Source organism: Triturus cristatus, chromosome 8 (genome assembly GCF_964204655.1).
Source record: "Triturus cristatus chromosome 8, aTriCri1.1, whole genome shotgun sequence".
Lineage (NCBI taxonomy): Eukaryota > Metazoa > Chordata > Amphibia > Caudata > Salamandridae > Triturus > Triturus cristatus.
Genome location: NC_140591.1, coordinates 875,079,873 through 875,102,436, shown reverse-complemented (window position 1 = coordinate 875,102,436; position 22,564 = coordinate 875,079,873). Strand labels below are relative to the sequence as shown.

The 22,564-nt window shown below is 49.2% G+C and overlaps 1 protein-coding gene across 1 annotated transcript in view; it reads left to right on the top strand.

Annotated features, from left to right (window-relative positions):
* Positions 1-21,919, top strand: part of TFG (trafficking from ER to golgi regulator) — a 154,901-nt gene extending 132,982 nt beyond the window's left edge. The window contains exon 8 of the mRNA XM_085622404.1: positions 21,110-21,919. Coding sequence (XP_085478530.1) covers positions 21,110-21,498 — 389 coding nt within the window. The 3' untranslated portion in view covers positions 21,499-21,919. The remainder of the gene's footprint in view (positions 1-21,109) is intronic.
* The last annotated feature ends 645 nt before the right edge of the window (positions 21,920-22,564 follow it).

Here is a 22,564-nt window from a genome sequence, read left to right as displayed (position 1 = left end):
ATCTCCAGCCCGCACACGTACAACAGTACCTAGGTGCGACTATAGACACTCTGGCGGCCACAACTCAGCCAAATTTAGTGAGGATCAACAGCATACAACTGCTGATCTCCAAGTTCAAACCCAATCACTCACTTCCAGCGCGAGTGTTTATGCAGTTGATAGGCATGATGGCCTCCTGCATCTTCATAGTCCCGCACGCGAGATTACATATGCGCCCACTTCAGGAGTGCCTAGCACGTCAGTGGAATCAGGCTCAAGGACAGTTAAAGGACCTAGTGTTGGTGAGCGGTCGGGCATACAACTCTCTGCATTGGTGGAATCCACAAAACCTTTGCAAGGGCCGACCATTCCAAGAGCCTGTCCCACAGATAGTACTGACGGCGGACGCGTCTCTCCAGGGATGGGGAGCTCGTACTCCACTACACAGTGCAAGGACTATGGACAACACAACAAAAGTTGCACATCAACCTTCTGGAATTGATGGCAATCTTCCTGGCCATGAAGGCATTCAAAGTACATCTATGCAACAAGGTCGTGTTGATCCGGACGGACAACATGACCGCAATGTACTATATACAGAAACAGGGAGGAACACACTCTCCACAGTTGTCTCATCTGGCTCAGAGCATGTGGAAGTGGGCCATTCAAAGGAACATGTTCCTCATGGCGGAACACCTCCCTGGCAAGGACAACCAGATGGCGGATCTGCTCAGCAGACACAGCCACCAGATGCACGAGTGGGAGTTACACCCATCAGTACTCCAACCGTACTTCCAGCAGTGGGGTCATCCGGAGATAGACCTATTCGCGACAAGCGAAAACGCAAAATGCCAAAGCTTCGCCGCCAGATTCCCACATCCGCAGTCGCAGGGCAATGCGATATGGATGAACTGGTCCGGCAGATTTGCGTACGCTTTTCCCCCAGCGCCATTGATACCGCTAGTGGCCCGCAAACTCCGACAACACTCCCTGACACTCGTTCTAGTTGCTCCCACGTGGGCACGCCAGCCGTGGTACACCACCTTCCTCGAACTTTCCGTGGTGCCGCATCAAAGGCTGCGGATCAAACCCGCGCATTTGACGCAGAACCATGGAGAAGTTCAGCACCCAGATCCGCAACAGCTGAATCTGGCGATCTGGCTCCTGAAGTCCTAGAGTTTGGCTATCTCAACCTGCCACCTGACTGTATGGACATCATCAAGGAGGCCAGGAGACCCACTACCAGAGCTTGCTATGCAGCCAAATGGAAAAGGTTTGTCATTTATTGCGGTAATAATGACATCAACCCGCTGGACGCATCCATCCAAAACATCATCTGTTATCTCTTACACCTATATCGATGCAATCTGGCGTACACCTCTATACGTGTCCATTTGACCGCAATCTCAGCCTATCTGCAAACCAGGCAGCACCTCTCTCTATTCAGAGTGCCTGCCATCAAAGCATTCTTGGAAGGACTCAAACGAGTCATTCCACCAAGCCACCCACCGGCTCCAATGTGGAACCTCAACTTGGTCCTCACACGCCTGATGGGTCCACCCTTTGAACCTCTACACTCATGCGAGATTCAATTCCTTACCTGGAAAGTGGCCTTCCTTGTAGCGATCACTTCCCTAAGGAGAGTTAGTGAACTCCAGGCACTAACCGTTCAAGAGCCATTTATACAGGTTCACACCAACAGGGTCGTACTACGTACCAACCCCAAATTCATGCCCAAAGTAATATCGCAGTTCCACATGAATCAGACTATTGAACTGCCAGTTTTCTTCCAAAACCCACAAACTGTTGCAGAAAGGGCACTACATACACTAGATGTACGGAGGGCCCTCATGTACTACATCGATAGGACTAAACCCTTCAGGAAGACAAAACAACTGTTCGTTGCCTTTGCCCCACACCACAAAGGTAACGCCATCTCCAAAGCAGGGATAGCCAGATGGATAGTTAAGTGTATTCAAATCTGTTATCAAAAAGCAAAACGCACCTTAACTATTCCACCACGAGCCCACTCAACACGTAAGTTGGGGGCTTCCATGGCCTTCCTAGGAAATATTCCCCTGCATGATATATGCAAAACACTATTGCGTAGATGTGCAGTCAAAACAGCAGGCAGCTGTAGGACAGGCTGTTCTCAAAACACTTTTTCAGACCGCTGCAGCTGGCACGGGTAGCCGCCGCCAATAGAGGGCACTGCTATATATTCTATGCACAGATATGAATTCAGCAGCCCACATGCCTCGAACTGAATATGCTACTTACCAGTATGCATCTGTTCTTGGCATGTAGGGCTGCTGACATTCATATCGCCCTCCCTCCTCCCCGGCGCCTGTCGCAGCTGCAGCTCTCAGAATTACTGCAAGCATGGTCATCACTTTCTGTATCTACTCCATCACTGCCACAATGGCGAAAAACAATCTGAGGATGGAGAGGATGCCCATGCGCACTGTAGTCCAGGGGAGGAGTCACCTATCCAAGGATACTTCGAAGACTCTTCCAGGACAACAACGTGCAAACATCCGGACCCAACACTAGGCGGCGATCTATGCACAGATATGAATGTCGGCAGCCCTACATGCCAAGAACAGATGCATACTGGTAAGTAGCATATTCATTACTGACCATGTCATGACTGATGTAATCTGTAATGTCATCAGCAGTGCATTGCGGGGGCGCAAGTTATAGTTACCACAACTAACTATAACGGCTGAATTTCTCTGGTTTTGTACAAGTGAAATGTTCAACTAACTAGAACTTCCCTGAAACCTGTTTTTTTCTTCTTCAATGAGTTTCTAAGGTTTTTTAAATGCTAATTTCTAACTATAACGTCCCTGAAACTTATGTTTTTTTTCTGTGTGTGTGTGTGTGTGTGTGTGTGTGTGTGTGTGTGTGTGTGTGTGTGTGTGTGTGTGTGTGTGTATGCATGTGTGTGTGTGTATATATAGATATAGAGATAGATAGTGTGTATGCTCTGGGATCCTGCACGTGGGCGGGGAGAATTCACTGCTTATAACTTTGAGTATACCCCTGGAAGAGTATTGGGAATACAGGTAAGTAACTTATCCTTATATACTGCAATAACTACAAAATCTGACCTTTTAGATTCTTCTATACACATTATTTCTTACCTCTTACATTTACAACAAACTGCGCTAGTTTACTCAAGTGTTCGTTTGCACCTGGCAGCAGTAGCTGCGTACTTACAGAATAGACAACATCTTTCACTACTCAGAGTTCCAGTAATCAAGGCTTTCATGGAAGGATTAAAAATGGTAATACCACCAAGGATTCCTCCTGCCCCAGTATGGAATCTCAACATCGTTCTCACAAGGTTCATGGGGCCACCTTTTGAACCATTACACAAGTGCCCTTTGCAATTTCTCTCTTGGAAGATTGCTCTCCTCCATGCCATCACATCACTAAGGAGAGTTGGTGAGCTACAGGCATGAACCTTAGAAGAACCCTCCTTTCAGCTACACAAAGACAGGATAGTTCTCGGCACCAACCCTAAATTCCTTCCCAAAGTATTTTCTGCTTTTCATATAAGCCAATCGGTTGAGTTACCAATCTTCTTTCCTCAACCTGATTCTGTAGCAGAACGCGCTCTTCATACGCTTGACGTCAAAAGGGCTTTATTGTATTACATAGATAGGTCAAAATACTTTTGCAAAATAAAACTGTTGCAGTTGCTCCACCTCACAAAGGCAATCCCATTTCTGAATCTGGAATTGCAAGATGGCTTGTCAAATGCATTCAAACATGTTACATTAAAGCTAAACGAACTTTAACAATACGCCCTAGAGCGCATTCTACCTGCAAAATAGGGGCAGCATTCCCTAGCTGACATATGTAAGGCAGCTACATGGTCTACACCACACACATTTACCAAACACTATTGTGTAGATGTGTTAGCACGTCAACAGGCTAATGTAGGCCAAGCAGTACTTAAAACACTGTTCCAAACGACTGCAACATCTACAGGTTAGCCACCACTTTGGGAGTATGCTGCTTTGTAGTCTATGCAAAGCATGTGTATCTAGAGCACACATGCCTCGAACGGATAATGTTACCTACCCAGTAAGCATTTGTTCTTGGCATGTAGAGCTTTAGATTCTAATGCGCCCACCCACCTCCCTGAACCTGTAGTTGTTGCAGTTATTCATTGTACAGTTATACACGTGGACATCTCTAAAATACCCTTACTTACTCCATTTTCACCCTCTTGCGGGAAAACAATGGAGTCGATGACCATGCGCACTATCACTGAAAGGAGAAATCGCCTTACCTCGTGACTGTGAAAGTCCTCTTCAAAGTAAAACAACTTTCAAACATCCGGAGCCAACACTAAATGGAAGGAGTATGCAAAGCATGTGAATCTACAGCTCTATATGCCAAGAACAGATGCTTACTGGGTAAGTAACATTATCCTTACTTGGCGGTGGTTCCCAAACTGTGCGCCGCAGCACCCCGGTGTGCCGTTAGCAGCAGCCAGGGGCGCCGCACACGTCTTTGGAAAGTGCACATCATGTGAGCAATTTAAAAATGTTGCGTCTTTTGGCGCCCTACCCGTCAGCCGGCATCAGGAATTGTGGTATGGCCCAGTGTTCTATTATTATCAGACTTATCGCAATGAATCTAATATAAATGCATTTTATTGCTTATTTATACCGCCAGCCTTGGCTTTTTCATCAGCCTTTCAGCAAGTGAACCTCATTTAAATACACCCTGCTGCGTCGCAACATAGTGGGGAGTTAAAAGTGACACCTGTAAAATCCGGAATCATGGTTTGGCCCAAGAGCGTTCAGCCGCCTTTCGCACGTACGTGTTCACGTAGCCTCCGCATACGCAGGATGACTAGCGAGTGTTCTTGCTGCCCGTGTTTTGCCGCGCCTCTGGAGACCCTCTTCACGAGTTACATCAAGTAGGTTGCTAGAATAACTGCAAAGACAAACTCGTGATCACCAAGCCCGTGTATTTTTAAAGAGGCAATCCGGTTTACCGCTTTCCAGGGGAGAGACATTAAAAATGAATATGTAACTAGGTAAATAGGTTAACTGCAAAAATATCAAAAATGTTGAGCATATACTAACACTTCTATTTCTCTACCTTTTGTTAGGAAGTACTAGTTATTGGGGCGAAAAGGCAGCACCCATAAGATCACGGGTGCCATATGCCTATTTTGTTTTGAATGTTTAACATACAAATGATATATAAAAAAGCGGAAGGAAAGGATGCTGATGCAGTATTTCTGCTCCCAAATAAATTTATTTTTGTTGCAAATAATTATTTGTAATTTTTGGAAATACTGTTATTTTGACATTGACCTTGAAAAATGGGGATTTACTTCAGGCATTGCTATTACCGCGGTGCACACATTTTGTGTGGCAATGCTCCATTTTCATCCGATTTCTCAACCAGAGATTTCACCATTTTTAGTGCGTAATCATGCTGGGGGATGGGTTAACACCAACAGGAGGTTATTCTGTGGAAATTGTAATCCCCATACAGCCGGTAACTTGTGATGGCTGAATCCTGATTACCTCAGCAGAGAAACAGGAGCGTCTTTTACCTGTCCATGCACAGACATGAAGACGGGCACAGCAGCCTCTGCTCTGCAGCACTCTGAGCCCTCACCCACCCAGCACCTCTCTGGCGTTGCAGGACTTCATGCCCTCACCCACCCAGCTTCTGTCTGGGCCTCTGGTCCTGCAGCACTTGTCTGACTGGCGCTATGGCACCCCTAGCTCTCACCCCAGCCGTCATCTCTCTACCGCTGGAGCAACCTAACCAGACCTAAAACCGGACACTTATCACTAGCGTTGCAGCACCCCTGATAAACACCCACCCAGGCCGGCACCTCTCAAACTGCTACATCCTGACCTGATCTTTCAACCGGGCCAGCACTTCTCTAGCGCTGCAGCCCCCCAGAAATCGCCTTGTGCAGCACCTCCCTGGCACTACAGCACCCTGAACTTTCACCCAATCCAGCTGCTCCCTTTATTACTTTAGCAAGCCTAATCGTCACCTTATCCGGGTCCTCTCTAGCACTGCAGACCCCAAACCCTCACCCAGATCGGCATTTCTAAGGCACTGCAGCATCCAAAACCCTCACCTAAGCTTACACCGCTCTACACAGCCTCAGCACTCTGAGGTCCCACCTAATCCAGAACAGCAGAATCTCTCTTCTCTAGTATTGCAACAGCCATGGCCACCATCAAGGGTGCACCTTTCTGGCATGGCAGTATCCTGAGGCCTCGCCATCTAACACCCCTCTAGTGCCCCTGCCCTTCAGGCAGAAAACTGGAATTACTCCCGAGGTCGGCCATACATCCCTCGTACCGGTAAAAAAGTGACCTGATGGGGAGCCACGGCCAACTGGCAATTATGTCAAGGGAGCCACAGATCAAAAAAGTTTGGGGACCACTGCTTACTTGATATCTGCTGCACTGTTGGCTCACTTTGATGGAGCGTTCTGCTGAGGCCTCTGTTCTTGTGGTCCTCCTGGCCCCTGCTTTTCCTGCACACCTCGATGGGCAAGTTTAGTGATCAAGGTCAGCAGCTGTCCCCTTCCTGAACAACAGAAGAGCCCACTTGGAAATTGCTCAAAGGGAAAGCTCCACAAACTGGGGAAGTGTGAGTATGTAGGTGTATGATACTGTACGTGGATTAGTTTTTCCGTGGCGCATGTACACTACATATGTAAAGTCCTGGAAAGCCCCCAGCAGTGGCTTCTGTTTCAGAAGTGCACTGTACTTTGGAGGAAGTTCCATAGAACCACTGTGCTCTTAGCATGCTGCACCATCACAGGACTCCCAAGGACATAGTCCTCTCCAAGTGTCCGCAAATGCAAAACACTGCTGTGGGGGATGGGTTTAACAACTTCAGAACTGCCAACTGTAAGGAAACAGGCTTTTTGCCGTTTATCCTGGCTTTTTGCCCCCTATTTTGACCACTAGGTACTAGTGTAATGTCTCTGAAATGCCTGGGGCACTGCTAAACAGGATTTCATGCATGTGCTCTGACCCTTAAATGGTGCATGTTTCCCCAGTTGGCATAGCCTAAGTTGCTTGAAAGTCCCTAGTATATGGTATCGGGGGTACCCAGGACCTGTAAGTAGTCTCTCGTGGTCAGTGTGAGAAAGTGCGCTCTTTCTGCATGGTTGCCCCCACTTTTTGCTGAATTGCTGATGTGCTTTGACTGAGAGCGCCCTATGCACCTGCTAATCGTGTACCCAGGGCCTATGTTCTTTCCCTAAACCTGCATTAAAAACAAAACCCAATTGGCCTCTCTGGCCACAGGTCGGCCCCTGGTAAATGGTACCACAGGTACCCAGGGCACTGACTAGGGAGGACCTCTAAGGGATGCAGCACTTATTGTGACACCCTTAGACCCTGTACCTTTACACTCGCACACAGCCTTTTTAGGCTGCATGTTCTGGTGCAGAACAAAGTGAAGAATCGACATCCCTGTGTGCCATGCCTACAACCCACTGCTCTGGCATAGATCAGTCACCCCTCTAGCTGGGTGCACTATACCAGTGGTGAGCGTGCAGATGCATGAGCCCTGTACCCGTACTGTGTCTAAGTCCATTCTTAGACATTGTAAGTGCAGTGCTACCCTAGTGATATTGTGCTGGGAGTTGTCATTAAGAACTCCACAGCACCATAATGGCTGCACTGGAAACTGGGAAAGTTGGTATCAAACTTCTCGGCACATTAAACCCACACGGATGCCAGTATGGGATTTAATAAAAAATGCACACAGAGGGCATCTTAGAGCTGCCCCCTGGAGAAACGACCTACCACTAGTGTCCAGGCTGAGTGGATACTTTCAGCTGCCACTACCACACATTTTTCTGGACCCCTGGGTCAGGAGCCTGCTGCTCTTGGGGGCCTGAAACAATGCACATTGTGGGACGAGGTGCCAAGCCTCACCCCCCCCCCCCTGTATGGGCGTGGTTCACGAAGGGGAAGCTTCAAAGTCTTGCCGCCTTTGTGAGCCTCCCCAGGTTCTGACCCCCACTGTAGGCAGGAGAACCGGTGGGAAAAACAAGTGAGGAAGAGCGGTGTGCCCACCCCTGCCAACTCCACCCCTACGGTGGGGGAGGCGATATTAAGCGCAACTCAGTCCCCGCAATCTTGCAGATGGTGGGGACCCAGCCAACCAGGGAAATGCGCATGCCCCTCTCCCATTGGAGGGTGACATAATAGGTGGTGTATCCACCCCAGGGAAGAGGCCCATTGATCCCAACCTTTTACCTACCTGTAATGCCCCTTAATCTAGTATTTAGGGGCGCCCCTGAACCTTGCTTCCTCAGACAAACTACAGGAAGAAAAGAAGAGGAAAGACCGAACAGCCATGCCAAAGCTAACAAGAGAAGGACGCCCACTGACTTGGCCCCAGTCCTGCTGGCCTGTCCCCACCTCGAACCTGCTCCAGCAAAATCCCAGTGTGTTCTGCAGCCAGCAACCTCGAGAAACCCGCAGGTCCTGCCTGTCTTCAATCCCAAAGACTGTCTTCCGTGAACACCAAATTTGTACAAACAGACTCCATCTCCGCAAGGATCCATGGGTCTGCTCCCCACCGCCCGAGTTCGAATGGCCCAACACCTACGGCAGGTCTCCCTGGTGATCCTGACCCAAGATCTGGTGACCCTTGACCTGCCTCCAGCTGACGCCTGCAGCCTCAAACCGGAAGGTCCCCCCAACCGCGACCAGGAGCTAGTAAGATCTGACCCTAAAAGGCATCCTTGCACCCGGCGGCCCTCCGCCTTGGGGTGCCTAACCATCCACCAACTTACCTCTCCAAGTGGTGGTCGCACCCAGATGACCTTCGTCCCGAGCCTGCAGTTTGTTTGCAAACCGGAGACTCCCCATTGAAAGCTTTAGGGCTTCCGACGCCAAAACAGCACTCTTCACCCGGCCGCCCCAGTGCCACTGAGGCTGCATCTTTTGTGCTGGCTTAAACCCCTATTTGCCCTGAGCTTAAGTCCAGGAGCTTTGCTCCCACAACCCAGTGGCCTTCTCGTCAGCAGCCACCAACCGGAGGCCCCCTGTCCCCCATTGGATAACATTGAGCCTCAGCACTCTGCACCCGGCCGCCCTAGTGCCGCTGAAGGTGTAACAAGTGCATTCTTGACCCTGTCGGACCCCTGAATCTAACCCAGAATACCAACTCCCACAACAAAGTACTTACCTTTGAACTGATAACACTTATTTTCCTCCATAGGATAACATTGACTGTTTTTCTGTGAAAATTTTCTAAGTGTGGAGTTGGAAAATCTAAAATCTTTTTAAAACAGTACTAAATGACAAACGCTTTTACTTACCTGTCTACAGGAGATGTCCCAGTGTAGTATCCAGGTATACTACACTCTGTAAGAAAAGTAATCAAAGTAAAGGACTGGTTATTTTTACTAAAGTCCATTCAAAGTATATGTACTGAATTTCCACAGCATTGCATTTCTCAGTAACAGTACTGTAAATCAAAAACAAAGTGCATATACAATTACAATCCAAACTGTTACAACTGTATATTTACTGCAAAGTATATATCACTTACCTGTGCCAGGCTTGCTTGGTTTTAGGAAATAAAAAACCTAAAAATATTTTTATACAAAAACAATTGGTCTGAAGTTGTCTGAGTGTGTGAATTCATTTGCTGACTGAGTGTGTACAACAAATGCTTAACACTGTCCTCTGATAAAGCCTCACTGCTTGACCACACTACCACAAATAGAGAGCGAGGTGCTATCTACTTTAACTCTGCCTACCTTTTGGGTTCCACTGTACTCTGCACACTATACCTCACTTTGTTATAGTATATACAGAGCCAGCTTCCTACAGTCTGTAGCACTAATTGTGCCCCATGGGTGTGACAAGGTAAAACATGACTCCCAGCCGGCCACTGCAGACGATGGGCATTTTAAAACTGCTATCTCTACTTTGTCATTTGAAGTAATGGCAAAGGCCAAACCTCCTTTTTTAATGTAAGTCACCCCCATGGCAGGCCTCATGACCCAAAGGAAGGGTGATTTATGTTAGACAGTGGAACATGTACTTTTGCATGTTGCAGCAGTAAAACACCCTGAATTGTCATTTTTAATGTGGGAGAGGATAGTAACCACAATGGCAGCTACAGAGTTGGAGGCTGGCACCCCAGCTCTGCTGACGTCTAAATGGAACTACTAAGGTGGATACTGTTTGGTATCAAACGAAATCAGTGCATTAAATCCTATTTAATGGTTAAATCAAATGTAATGGCACTGGTGGGCAAAGTGCACCTTTTAGATATTGCCACTCTAGCTGACCAAGGTTTCCAGTGCCCATTTAATGTCCTGCAGAACACTTTCTGCCCTCATGGGTGGATATGCTAATGACTCCCAGGAAAGGACCCAATAGGGGCCTGCATAGGAGAGAGGTGTTACCTCCCTCTTGCACAAAGGCACACAGGTATTAGGCCAAAAGGTGGGGCTTCAAATGAAAAGCTGCCTTTGAAGGGCAAATGGGTAACTCTTGGGAAGAGAGGCTGCTCTATTGTTTAGGCAGACAGGCTGGCACTGCGTACAGGAAAGGAGAAGCCAGATTTTCCAGGGACGAGTAGCCCCTTGGTAGCTACACCTCTGGGGGTAGGCTAAGGAGTTCTTAGTGTCAAGGGTGGGGTCTTGTCACTGTGAGAGTGGGCAGAATAGTGTATCCAGGGGCCACACTTCACAGGAAGTGGTTATCAGGAGGGGAGGTGGGGCTGATAGCCCATTTGTTATCAACCGCATCGTACCCTTAGGGTATTTTCTGACGATAAATAGGAAACCCAGAACTCCGATCTCAACCGACTTGGAAGAAGAACCGCCCTGCTGCACCGAGGGACCAACAGAGAGGCTGCACCTATGAGAACTTCACCTGGTGGCTAGTGAAGAGAGGAACTGTGCCTGCCATGTCCTGCTCAAGGAGAAGTTGTCTCCAGAGCCCAGTCAAGACAAGAGTACTCCAAGGGCCAGCTGACTGGCCTTCTGTTCGCAGCACAGGAACACAACAGCTGAAGTTGGTGGGGGTAGCGACTTGAAGACTTTGGGCTACCAATGTGCTGCACCGAGGACCAAGAACCGACACCCAGAGTTCCACCCAGGTTTGCTGAGCCCGGGAGTGCCGTCGGAGAGTTGCTGGGACCCTCTGAAGGCAAGTTATCGCCCCATGAATCATTGGCCTTTGACCGCCACAACGGGTGACTAGTGTCCAGTGACAACTGGACTTCAGCCAGACCGATTCGTGGGAAGTCGACCCTGCAATCAGGACCCCTCGCAATCTTCGTGGACTGAGGAATCCTTCCAAGAAGACCCCTCAACCCCCGACACTGTTCACGGTCTCATCCACCGCATCTTCAGCATCCTTCATCCCTTGCATCAGGATTACTCAATAGGAATCCATTGCAAAGCGCATAATGTACCTGGAACTGCTGAAGGACTGCTTCTGTGAAGGTAACTGTTGGTCGCCCCAAGTACTTGTAGCCAACCTCATTTGCACTTGCCTAAGTTTCCTTCAAGTTTCTAAGTTTCCATTTTGTTGACTTTGCCAAGGTTTGTTCGAGGTTGAAAAAAATTGCTTTGATTTTATTATTGCTTGTTAAATCTAGATCTCCTGAACCCTTCGGTGTATCTCTTCTGTCCTAGTGCCAAAATTCTTAGACAAATACAGTATATTATAAATTGGTGCCGGATTTCTCGAATGTTGTGACTATTTCTTTCTCAATTGTTTTGGTGCTGTTTTAAATGCTGAATACATTTTCCTCTGTGTAAGCCTTGCTACCCAGGACTGAGCTGAGGGTTTTACGGACTATATCAACTGAACCTAAAGGGGTTGGTAAGTGTATTCTACAGTGAGTTTGCACAACCACACCATGTAATGCATCCCATTTCCTCGCAGCAACCCTCTCTAAACACTCTTGTTTCTGGGAGGAGAGCCAAGTCAAACTTGAGGTCCATTTGTGGACAATGAGGGACATGTACATTGAAAGAATGGGTGCAGTAACTCAACAGTTTCTCATAGTGCTTATCATCCCCAATTGGTTGCCCATTCACCCCTCCCCATCTCAAATGCTCAACAGTGCACATGGGGGTTATTGTCTATTCAGTCCTCCCTCTGATCAGATCCTTTTCTGCTGGACTGCTATGCTCTCATCTCCTTGATGTAGCCTCCTTCTGCAACAGGACCCTCATTACTTTTCTTGCCAGCATCAAGGACTGCCACCTCCATTGAATATTCATGACACTCCCAATAGTATCTCCTGCTATCCACGTTGGGTCTCATAAGCTGGCTGAGAAAGAAACCTGTTAGATTGCTTACCTTAGAATATCCCCAGGCGTCAGGCTGGATCCGGAAAGATTTTTCATCAGCAGTACCCTTGCGTGTCGGTAGGCATCGTCTGCGACTGTCGTGATCGCCGGGATGACGTTGTCGTAGTACTTGGACTCAGCCCTTGCGCGCTGACGTCCCATATTTTTTTTTTTCCGCGCCAGTAAGCGCAGATCCGGGAAGAGCATACCCGTAGTCACTTTTTGACAAAACTTTTTGGGACTATTATGGTCTATTCTTTCGAGTAGACTTCGACTCCTGGTGCCAGTAGGGATGCCTGGGTTCAACCCGTGTGATTCCTGTCACCGACTCATGTCGGTTACCGACCCCCACCATCGGTGTCTCTACTGCCTGGGGGCCAACCATGATGACAAGTCGTGCCCCAACTGCCGAGCCTTGACCTCGAAGGCTAGGCGGGATCGGTCCCGCAAGCTCCTCGAGATCCGGCAGTCGGCTCTGCGCCGCTCGAGGTCCCGGTCGAGGAGGAGGTCGAGGGACCGGTTGCGGAGCCGAAGTCATCACTGCTCGTCTGGTTTGAAGTCCTCTCATTCAGGTAAGTCTAGGCACAGTAAGCAGTCGAAGAAGCGACACCGCTCTTCTGACTCCCCTCGCGCGACTCGGCCGAGGGTGGCACCACCTGCATTGCGCTGCGTCCGGCCCCATACCCTCAGGTCCCTGGGCCTCCCGCGACTCCGGCCGAGATTCGGGACTTCTTCGTGGCCATGAAGAGTCTCGCTCCGCCGTCTAGGCCTGCCGGCTCGCCTCCAGGCCCCGCAGGTCCAACTTGTGGGGGGCGGGGGGGGGGCTTAGCGAGCCAGTGGCTTCAGCCCCGTCGCAGTCGTCGGTCCAGACATCGCAGGTCCCCATGGGATCCAGGCCTGGATCCGGGTCGACTCCGATTGACCTTATGACCCCTCCGCTGGCGCCGACCCCTATGGTGCAGTCTGTGGACGACGCCGCCCCTAGTTTCAGTCCGGGTCTGGCATCGGAACGGCGCCACCAGGCGCCGTCTCCGGCGCCGATGGATGAGCATTTCATCTATAACCCGTCTCCGTCCTTTCTACCTGTATACCAGGAGACTGATGAAGGGGAGGACTGGGAGGGGTCTGAAGACCCTCTGGCACAGCAGTGCCAGTTAAGTCAGGACTGGACAGACTAGCTGGGGGATGCCAGTGGTCTCGACACTTCGCCTGACACTGGCTTCATCTCTCCTCCTTCTGTGGCTACGGAGCCGGGTGCGACTTATTCTGTGGTGCTGCGCAGGGCTGCCAAGGCCCTTCACCTGGAGCTCTCTGCAGCGGCCGTGAGGACTAATCTGTCCACTGAGGTGCTTTAACCGCCAGTAAGCTCTTCGGAGCCTCTACTGCAGTTCAATGAGGCCCTTACCGATGTTCTGATGGGCACTTGGTCCAAGCCCTCCACAGTCTCTCCTGTGGATCGGAACGTGGCCCGGTGCCACCGCCCTGCTCCGGGCGACCCCAGCTTTGTCGGTACACCCCACCCCTGAGAGTCTGGTTATCCAGGCCTCTACGTCCCAGACCGCCTTCCCATCCACTCCTCCGGATCGATAATCCAAAAGGTTGGAGCAGTTTGGGAAGAAACTGTTTTCCTCCCTCAGTTTGGGGTTGCGGTCCATTAATACCGCGTGCCTTTTGGACCGTTATACCCACTCCTTGTGGGATACAGTGGCGGGCGTGCTGCCCCAGTGTCTGGAGGAGGCCAGTACACGGTTGCCCAGGCTCTTGCTGAGGGGTGGAACGCAGCACGGTACTCCATTCGATGTGGACTTGACACCATGGACTCGCTGGGTAGAGCGATTGCGACGACTGTGGCGATTCGTCATCACACCTGGCTGAGGTCCACGAAATTTTTAGAGGGATGTCCAGAGCACACTCATGGACATGCCCTAAGTTGGCCGTCGCCTTTTTGGCCACAAAGCGGATAGTGCGCTGGAGCACTTTAAGGACTCCAGGGCTACGGCCCAGTCCTTGGGCCTCTCGGCCCGCGCCCGCAAACTTCCACTTTTCGCCCCTTTCGTGGCCAAGGGAGGGGCGCCCCCGCACGTTTGTTCAGCCACAGGCTGCAGAACCAGCCTCAACGCGGTCGCAGACGTGGATTCCGCCGTGGCGGAGCAGGGGGACATAGAGCCGGTCAGTCCACATCTGCTCCCGCAGCATCTGCATCAAAGCCTTCCTAGTCCGAGCTTTCAGGCCCATTCAATGCCAGTGGAAGGCGCAGTTCGCCATCACCTGCTCCACTGGCATACCATCACGTCGGACAGGTGGGTGCTACAAATCGTCCGAAGGGGCTACTCCCTCCCCTTCGAGGCGACCCCTCCAGCCATGCCACCGCAGTACCACCGCATGTCGGGGGATCACTTGCAACTTCTGCAGGAGGAAGTTACGGCCCTCTTGGCCAAGGGGGCCATCGAGCGCGTTCCTGGCCCAGAAATAGGACTAGGTTGTTACTCCCACTACTTTCTGGTTCCCAAGAAGGGCAAGGGGGGGCCTACGCCCTATCTTGGACCTCAGGAGCGTCAACTCCTTCCTCTGGAAGGAGAAGTTCAAGATGCTGACTTTAACTCAGGTTCTGGCTGCCGTAGACCCTGGAGACTGGATGGTAGCGTTGGACTTGCAGGATGCAAATTTCCACATCCCCGTCCTGCCGGCCCACCGGCGTTTCCTGCGGTTCACGGTAGGCCACAAGCACTTTCAGTTTACCATGCTCCCCTTCGGCCTCACCAGTGCCCCGCGGGTGTTCGCGGAAGTGATAGCGGTGGTCGCAGCTCATCTGTGCAGATTAGGGGTTCCAGTCTTCCCCCATCTCGACGACTGGTTGTTGAAGGCGGGCTCGCCCCAAGCAGCCGTCTCACACCTCCAGACTACGGCCGACCTCCTGCATTTGCTGGGGTTCTCCAACGTGCCGAAGTCGCATCGGAGTCCATCCCAGGAGTTCCTTTTCATCGAAGCGGCTCTGGACTCGGCGCAGTTTCGGGTCTATCCTCCCAAACAGCGGGTTCGGGATATTCAGTCTCTGATTCCAATCTTTCAGCCTTTGTCCCGATTTTCGGTCAGGATGGTCCTACGGCTGCCGGGTCTGATGGCCTCCTGCATCCTGCTGGTACATCACGCCAGGTGGCGGATGCGGGCTCTGCAGTGGGGCCTGAAGTTCCAGTGGGCTCAACATCGGGGCGACCTGTCCGACCACATCCTGATCTTGGAGGGCACTGCGAGACAGTTGCAGTGGTGGCTCATGGACCGTGATTGGGTCTGCAGCAGATCCCCCAACCGGAGCACGTAGTGGTGACGGATACGTCCCTCCAGGGATGGGGGGGGCCACATGGGAGCGGCGGAGATCAGAGGCCTTTGGTCTCCGGCGGAGTCCCGGTTCCATATCAACCTATTGGAGCTGCAGGCGATCTGGCTTGCACTGAAGGCATTCCTTCCCTCTGTCCGGGGAAGTGTAGTGCAGGTATTCACGGACAACACCACCGCCATGTGGTATTGCAACAAACAGGGCGGGGTGGGGTCGTGGACCCTTTGTCTCTCTGCGCCTCTGGACATGGCTGGAACATCAGTGCATCACCCTGGTGGTTCAACATCTGGCGGGTTCTCTGAACGCCTGGGTGGACGAACTTTGTTGCCGGTGCATGATTGATCCCGAATGGCGTCTGAACTCGGACGTGGCGCAAGGCCTCTTTCGGCAATGGGGAGAACCTTGGTTAGATCTATTCACCACCGAAGAGAACGCGCAATGTCATCAGTTCTGCGCATTGGAATTTCCAAGGCGGCACTCGCTCGGAGACTCTCTTCGTCGCGAGTAGAGTTGCGGTCTGTTATACGCCTTTCCGCCTATACCACTTCTGCCCAGAGTGTCTGAAGAAGATCAGGCGCGACCGGGCCCAAGTCATCCTTGGGGCTCCGGATTGGGCACGAAGATACTGGTGTCCCGAGCTACTCAGTCTGTCAATTGATCCCCCCCCCGATTCAACTGCCTCTTCAGGAGGACCTTCTGTCGCAGCAGCAGGGGACGGTCCTCCACCCGAACCTGTCCAGCCTCCACCTCCATGTGTGGAGATTGAGCAGCGGCAGTTGATGCCATTTAACTTGCCTCCTGAAGTCTGACACGTCATTCTGGCAGCCAGGCGTCCCTCCATTAAAACGGTGTACGCCTGCAGGTGGAAGAAATTTGTGGCATGGTGCACAGCGAAGGCTGTGGATCCCCTTTCCGACCCTCTTTCTGAAGTTCTCCTCTTTCCCTGGCCCAGCAGGGCTCTGCTCTGGGCACCGTCAAGGGATATCTTTCAGCTGTTACGGCTTCCTGATCAGCCTTCTCTTTTCAAGTCCCCTGTTAATAGATTCTTAAAAGGCATTACTCACCTGTTTCCTCCTGTCCTCTTTGTAATGCCTCAGTGGGTCTTGAATCTGGTGTTAACCTATCTGATGTGTGCTCCTTTTGAGCCACTTCATAACTGTCATGTTTGTCTTCAGTCTCTGAAGACTGCTTTCCTGGTTGCCGTAACCCCTGCCAGAAGAGTGAGTGAGCTCCAGGCTTTCTTCTAAACCTCCTTTCATTTCTGTCCATCCGGACAAGGTTGTTCTCAGGACTAGCCCTCCTAAGGTGGTTACTACCTTTCACATCCGGCAGTCTGTTACCTTGCCCGCCTTCTTTCTGCCTCCGCATCCTTCGAAAGAGGGAGAGGCTCCACCGTCTGGACCCAAAACGTGTGCTCTCCTTGTATCTGGACTGCACCAAACAGTTTCGGATGGACGACCAACTCTTCGTTGGCTATGTGGGCGCTAAGAAGGGGCGGGCAGTGCACAAGCGAACCATCTCTCGGTGGGTCGTTTTGAGCATTAAGGTCTGTTATTCCTTGGCTAAGAAGGATCCTCCTGTGGGGCTGAGGGCCCATTCCACTCGGGCCACAGCAGCTACTACTGCCTTGGGACGGGGAGTCCCTCTGCAGGACATTTGTCAGGCAGCAATGTGGGCTTTGCTGCACACGTTTGCCAAGCATTACTGCCTGGACAGCCAAGTCCGGAGAGACTATTTCTTTGGCCGTTCTGTGCTCCAGGACTTCCTGGTGTGATCTTGGTTCGCAGACCCACCTCCGGGTTTGGTATTGCTGGGGTATCTATTCTAAGGTAAGGAATCTAACTAACGTGTTTTTTTCAGATGAACAAGTTATTTACCTTCGGTAACGATATATCTGTAAGAAACATTAGTTAGATTCCTCACCGCTCCACCCATCCTCCCCGTTCTGCGAACTGATATCTAGGGTTAAGGTCATCCCTTTCAGGGCCCTAGTTTCATGGCACCAGTGTCGGTTTCTTGCATGGCTCTGCGTTCCTGGCGCGGAAAGCTATGTACAGAACTGATGTCCGTGCGTGAGGGCGGAGTCTAATTACTCCGACGTCATCCCGGCGATCACAACGACAGACGCGGAGTCGCAGACTACGCCTACTGACGTGCAAGGGTACTGCTGACGAAAAATCTTTACGGATCCAGCCTGACGCCTAGGGATATTCTAAGGTAAGGAATCTAACTAATGTTTCTTACAAATATATCGTTACCAACGGTAAGTAACTTGTTCTTCTTTCACACCAAAGTCTTCAACACCATGGCGGTGTCGCCTGGTCACTGTTCAGCGAACATTCCTTTGAACAGTGACTTCAGAGGTGGGTGGGGGCAGTTCATCCTTTTACTCTGTTGTAAGCAGTGGCGGCTCCTCCGTGAAGGTGGAGGAGCGTCGCCTCACTGCTTTAGCTGCAAGCTGAACACAAAAAATTATGCTGACATTAGTTATCATTTTGTTTTTTGTAGTCTGCTTGCAGCTGAACCCAGGGCTGGGCTCCCCACGTCTCACAGGGTTGGTTGAGGTGGTAGCACCTAAAGTGCGCATGATGCTTTGGCTGGCCCTCTCGGTCTGGCCAAAGCGTCCTGCGCACTCTGCATGGTCTGCACCCAGGCTGCATTACAACTTTAATGGAGAACATGCAGTCTGCCAGACCCTGTCCGAGTGCCAAACCACGGCGTTCTGCCCAATCACAACGCTACTAAGGCAGCATTGTGATTGGTAAGGGGATTCTGGGAGGCTGTGTGCTTCCTGACATGCAGAGAACAGGACTGAGGAAGAAGGCGACGGGCAAAAGGTAAGGGCACATAAAAAAAAAAAAATCCCCCCCCCCCCCCCCCCCCCCCCAGTAGGTTGCAGCCGCTACGGGTTTTCAGGCAGAACTTGCAGTTTCCACCAGCACAGCTCTTGGACTGCACAAATGGGTGGAGCAAAGGACACTGTTGAAGGAGACTATTTTGCCAGTAGGCATTTGTTAGTGCATTTTCTAAATTACAGTTGACTATCGCCCAATGAGGGTTTCCTGGTGGGGAGAAAGCGGAAAAAGGCATGCTGAAAGACTGGAAAAAAACACGGAAATGCTGTGACCTAAGAATGCAGTGGGGCGAGAATGTTTTCAAAGCTTCACTGAAGAGGAGATGATGGTCCTTCAGATATTAATGCAGTGGTAGGTTGGTAGGTGTTAGCCAGTAAGAAAAAAAAAAAAGTAACTGCTGACAAAATTACTATGCCAAACCTTTGTATTTGCAAGAAGAATTAAGATCCAAGGCAGGTAAACGTTGAATGAAAGCATTTCTGTTGAAGATCTAAAATGCCAGTAATGTGGAAGACTCCATACACTAAACAATAGGCCTTGACCTTTGAAAAAAGGAATAGTAAGTCAATGCAGTGATATGAGGTGAGAAGAAATTAGATCTATGGAGGAGATAAACTCGTTCTGTGAAGACCTAGGTAAAAAGGCCTGTCCTGCTACCACAATTAGTCACTGCCACCACTGTCAGTCCTCTGCAGTGTGGTGAACTGGCTGTAGTCTGACTAAAGGAGGGCTGCACATGCTACTCCTCTTCAGACGGTAAATCCAAGCTCTTGGTTTTATTGCTGGTCAGTGTGCCCACTGCATACAGGCTAACCAATAACCAGATACTAATATTTGTGTTTGCTCTCTAGAGCCATGTAGGGGATGCTCCTGTACCAATAGGTTGTCATCTGCCTGCAGCATCTATCCTGTGTTGCAACTAATGTTCTTAGAAAATAAATGTCTGCATGCTGCTTTGGATAACCAGAATGACTGGAGCAACAGTATTTTCAAAGTATTTACAGTGCGCACACATTCAAGTGATCTCCATCCCTATTCTAGATGTTATGCTCAGATTGTGTATGAGCGTCTCAAAAATGGAGTTGCTGTTTGTCAGTAGGCTGCTACCTGGGGTGCACTTCAGAAAATTACCAATACCCTGCCACCAGTTAGATCTTCTGCAAAGGTGGTCAATGTGGATTCAAGGCGAGGACTCATTGGTGCTACTTAGGCTCATCCTACCCTAGGCCAGTTAGCTGTTTCAGGGGTCCCTTCAGATCAGGGAATGAAGAGGCTAATGAGAAAAAGCTGTTATTTTTAGGAAGAAAGGTACAATAGTGGGGTTGGCACAACCACATCGTGCCATTGACCAAATTATTCACATGAGCTCTTGTTGTTTTCTTTAATTATCATAATTGGTGCTAAGAGTGCAAGTTGGGTCGCTACCGTTTTCTAAGTGAGTCTGGTTATTGGACATAATGTTTCTTGTGGGTGTTGGAAAGTTTATTAGGTTGGGTATGTTAATTTGTCCCGCACATGGTATCAATCGTCAAACCTATCCATGCCGGAGATTTTAATATTAGATCTCAACGTTTCCCGGACTATAAATCCCCTTAATGAAGGCACTGGAACTAGGGACAAGAAGATCGTGTACAAACAAAAATAATTTGGTTACCTATTTTAAAAAAGGACCACCTTTTGGTGGATCCATAACCTTGTCTAGAAAGAGTAAATGGAGGCAAACCCATTTCGGTTATTTCTGATCCTTGGTAAAGACTGCAAGCTACTTGAAGACTGTATCTCTCCTGTTTGTTTCTGGCTAATTGAACATGTGTACATAGGCATTTCAAACTATTACATTTGTCATTGCCATTGATGGTAACACACAATCAAAAGCTTTGATATATTTGTATGAAATCAGTCAGGTTCATTAATCAGTTTCTCCCCCTTAAATTCCAAACCTCCATGTGGAATAAAAATATTGACAATTTTGTGTTTAATATGAAGGAAACGCTGTTTAATATTCAACCAGGTGGATTTAAATTTCAAAATTTAGCCAGTCTTATTTAGAGGGTTTCCCATGTAAACTATTTTCTGTAAACCAGAGGAGCCTTTTTAACAAATTAGTAAACCTGCTTAAGTGCACGGTCTATAACTGCTGTATGCCACCATACTTAAAAACATTTCTTCCACCATTGAACTAGGCTCGGCAAAGTCCCCTGAAGACGGCTGGTTAGAATTAGCCAGCAGGCCCTTATCAGACCTGGATGGCCTTAGGAGGGCTCTGTATTTTCTGGTTTCCCTAAATCTAAGACCCAAGGACTTAGTTGTGTAAAATCTATCTGGAAACTCTAGCGCCTGAATAACAGAGGGTATTTCACGCAGCTTGGCATGTTCATTTTTGTTACCAATTCATCCAAACTAGCAGACTTTAGGTTTATTCAAGATAAGATTTAAATTTTGTTTTGTTATATCAATATGTTTGCTTCATATAGTGTTTGATGTATTTGTGCTTGTTTAATTATTACGTTTGCCTGTTTGAGAGATACTGATTTGTAAGGCTTCCCTTCATTTTCACTAAACCTGGTTCTGCTCTTTCTTTGCTTTTTACTACAGGCTACAACCAACAGGCCACCCCGCAACAAGCACAGCAGTTTCAAGGATACAATCAGCCAGGTTCCCAGGTTCCAGCACCTGGATTTCCTGCTCAGTCTCAGCAGGCTCAGTCTCAGCAGCATCCATCTCAGCCTCAACAGTATCAAGCAGGCACCTTCCCACCACAGAATTATACAACACAAGCCTCCCAGCCAGCTAATTACAATGTTCCTCCTGCTTCCCAACCTGGAATGGCTCCTAGCCAGCCAGGTGCCTATCAAGCTAGGCCTACTTTCACACCTCCTCCAGGCAGTACTGTTACCCCTCCTCCAACTGGTTCCAATCCCTATGCACGCAACCGTCCTGCATTTGGTCAGGGCTATGCCCAGCCTGGCCCAGGTTACCGATAAAGCTCAATGCGTAACCTGTGGTACAGGCTAGACACTTTCCATCCAAACAGACTCAATATTAACTTTTTAAATTGTGTTGAAGTTAAAGCATAAACCGTTCTTCATGGCATCACTTGCTTTTAAATAAATGCAATTTCATTTGCGGGGGCAAAAGACCAAATTCCTATTTTCCTGCTCTAAATTGTAAAAGCTTCCTAGTTTCTTTTTTAAAAACTACCTTCATATGTGTAAAGTGGTTGCCATCCTAGCTTGCGTTGTGTGAAGGGTATATAAAAAGTGCTAACTTGAAGTTTAGCCCCTGTATATCTGCCTTGTTTTTACCATGAATGCGGTGTACTAAATTTGATCTGTGCTAGAGTAAAAACTAGCTATTATGTACAAATGTATGATTCACACTAATTAAACAATGACCTCAATTGTTTTTTGTTCATATTTATTGGGATAGCTCAAAATAAGTACACGAATGACAATGCTTCAGAAGACTTGGCGCTTTACATTTGATTTATGTATATGCATGGATTTGCTTATGATACAGCTTACATAAAGTGAAGGCAATTTGCTCAGATCAAGATCCGAAAGCAGCCCCAATCCAACAAATGTCTTATTACAACACATCAAAGCTTCCCTTTATTGCTCTTAAAAAAAAGTGTCCACTGCCCCTCTCCAGTGTGAATGCAGCAGCGGGATTCTAAAAGAAGGCTTGTCTGGGAATGTTCAGGCCCAGGGACGAACCATTTTGCTTTTAACACTTGGGACTGCAGTCCATCAGAACAGGAATTGCTTGCTCTCCTGAACTAATAAAGGAAGGGGGGTAATGTCCAAGCTCCAGACTATGGTTGTTTATTCGATGAAATAATGGTAGTAGGAATAGACTTAAATGTGTGCCAAGGATGCTAGTAAAAAAACTTTGAATCAATCTGTCTCTTTCATGGTATGTACAGGAATTCTGTTCTTTCACTAAAACTATTCCACAATTGGCCCTTTGCCCTGTAAGTCCATAGTAAGTGGTTCATGTGTAACTAGGGCAATCGGACTGAATAGGATCTCCCAGGGACCCCTCATCTTG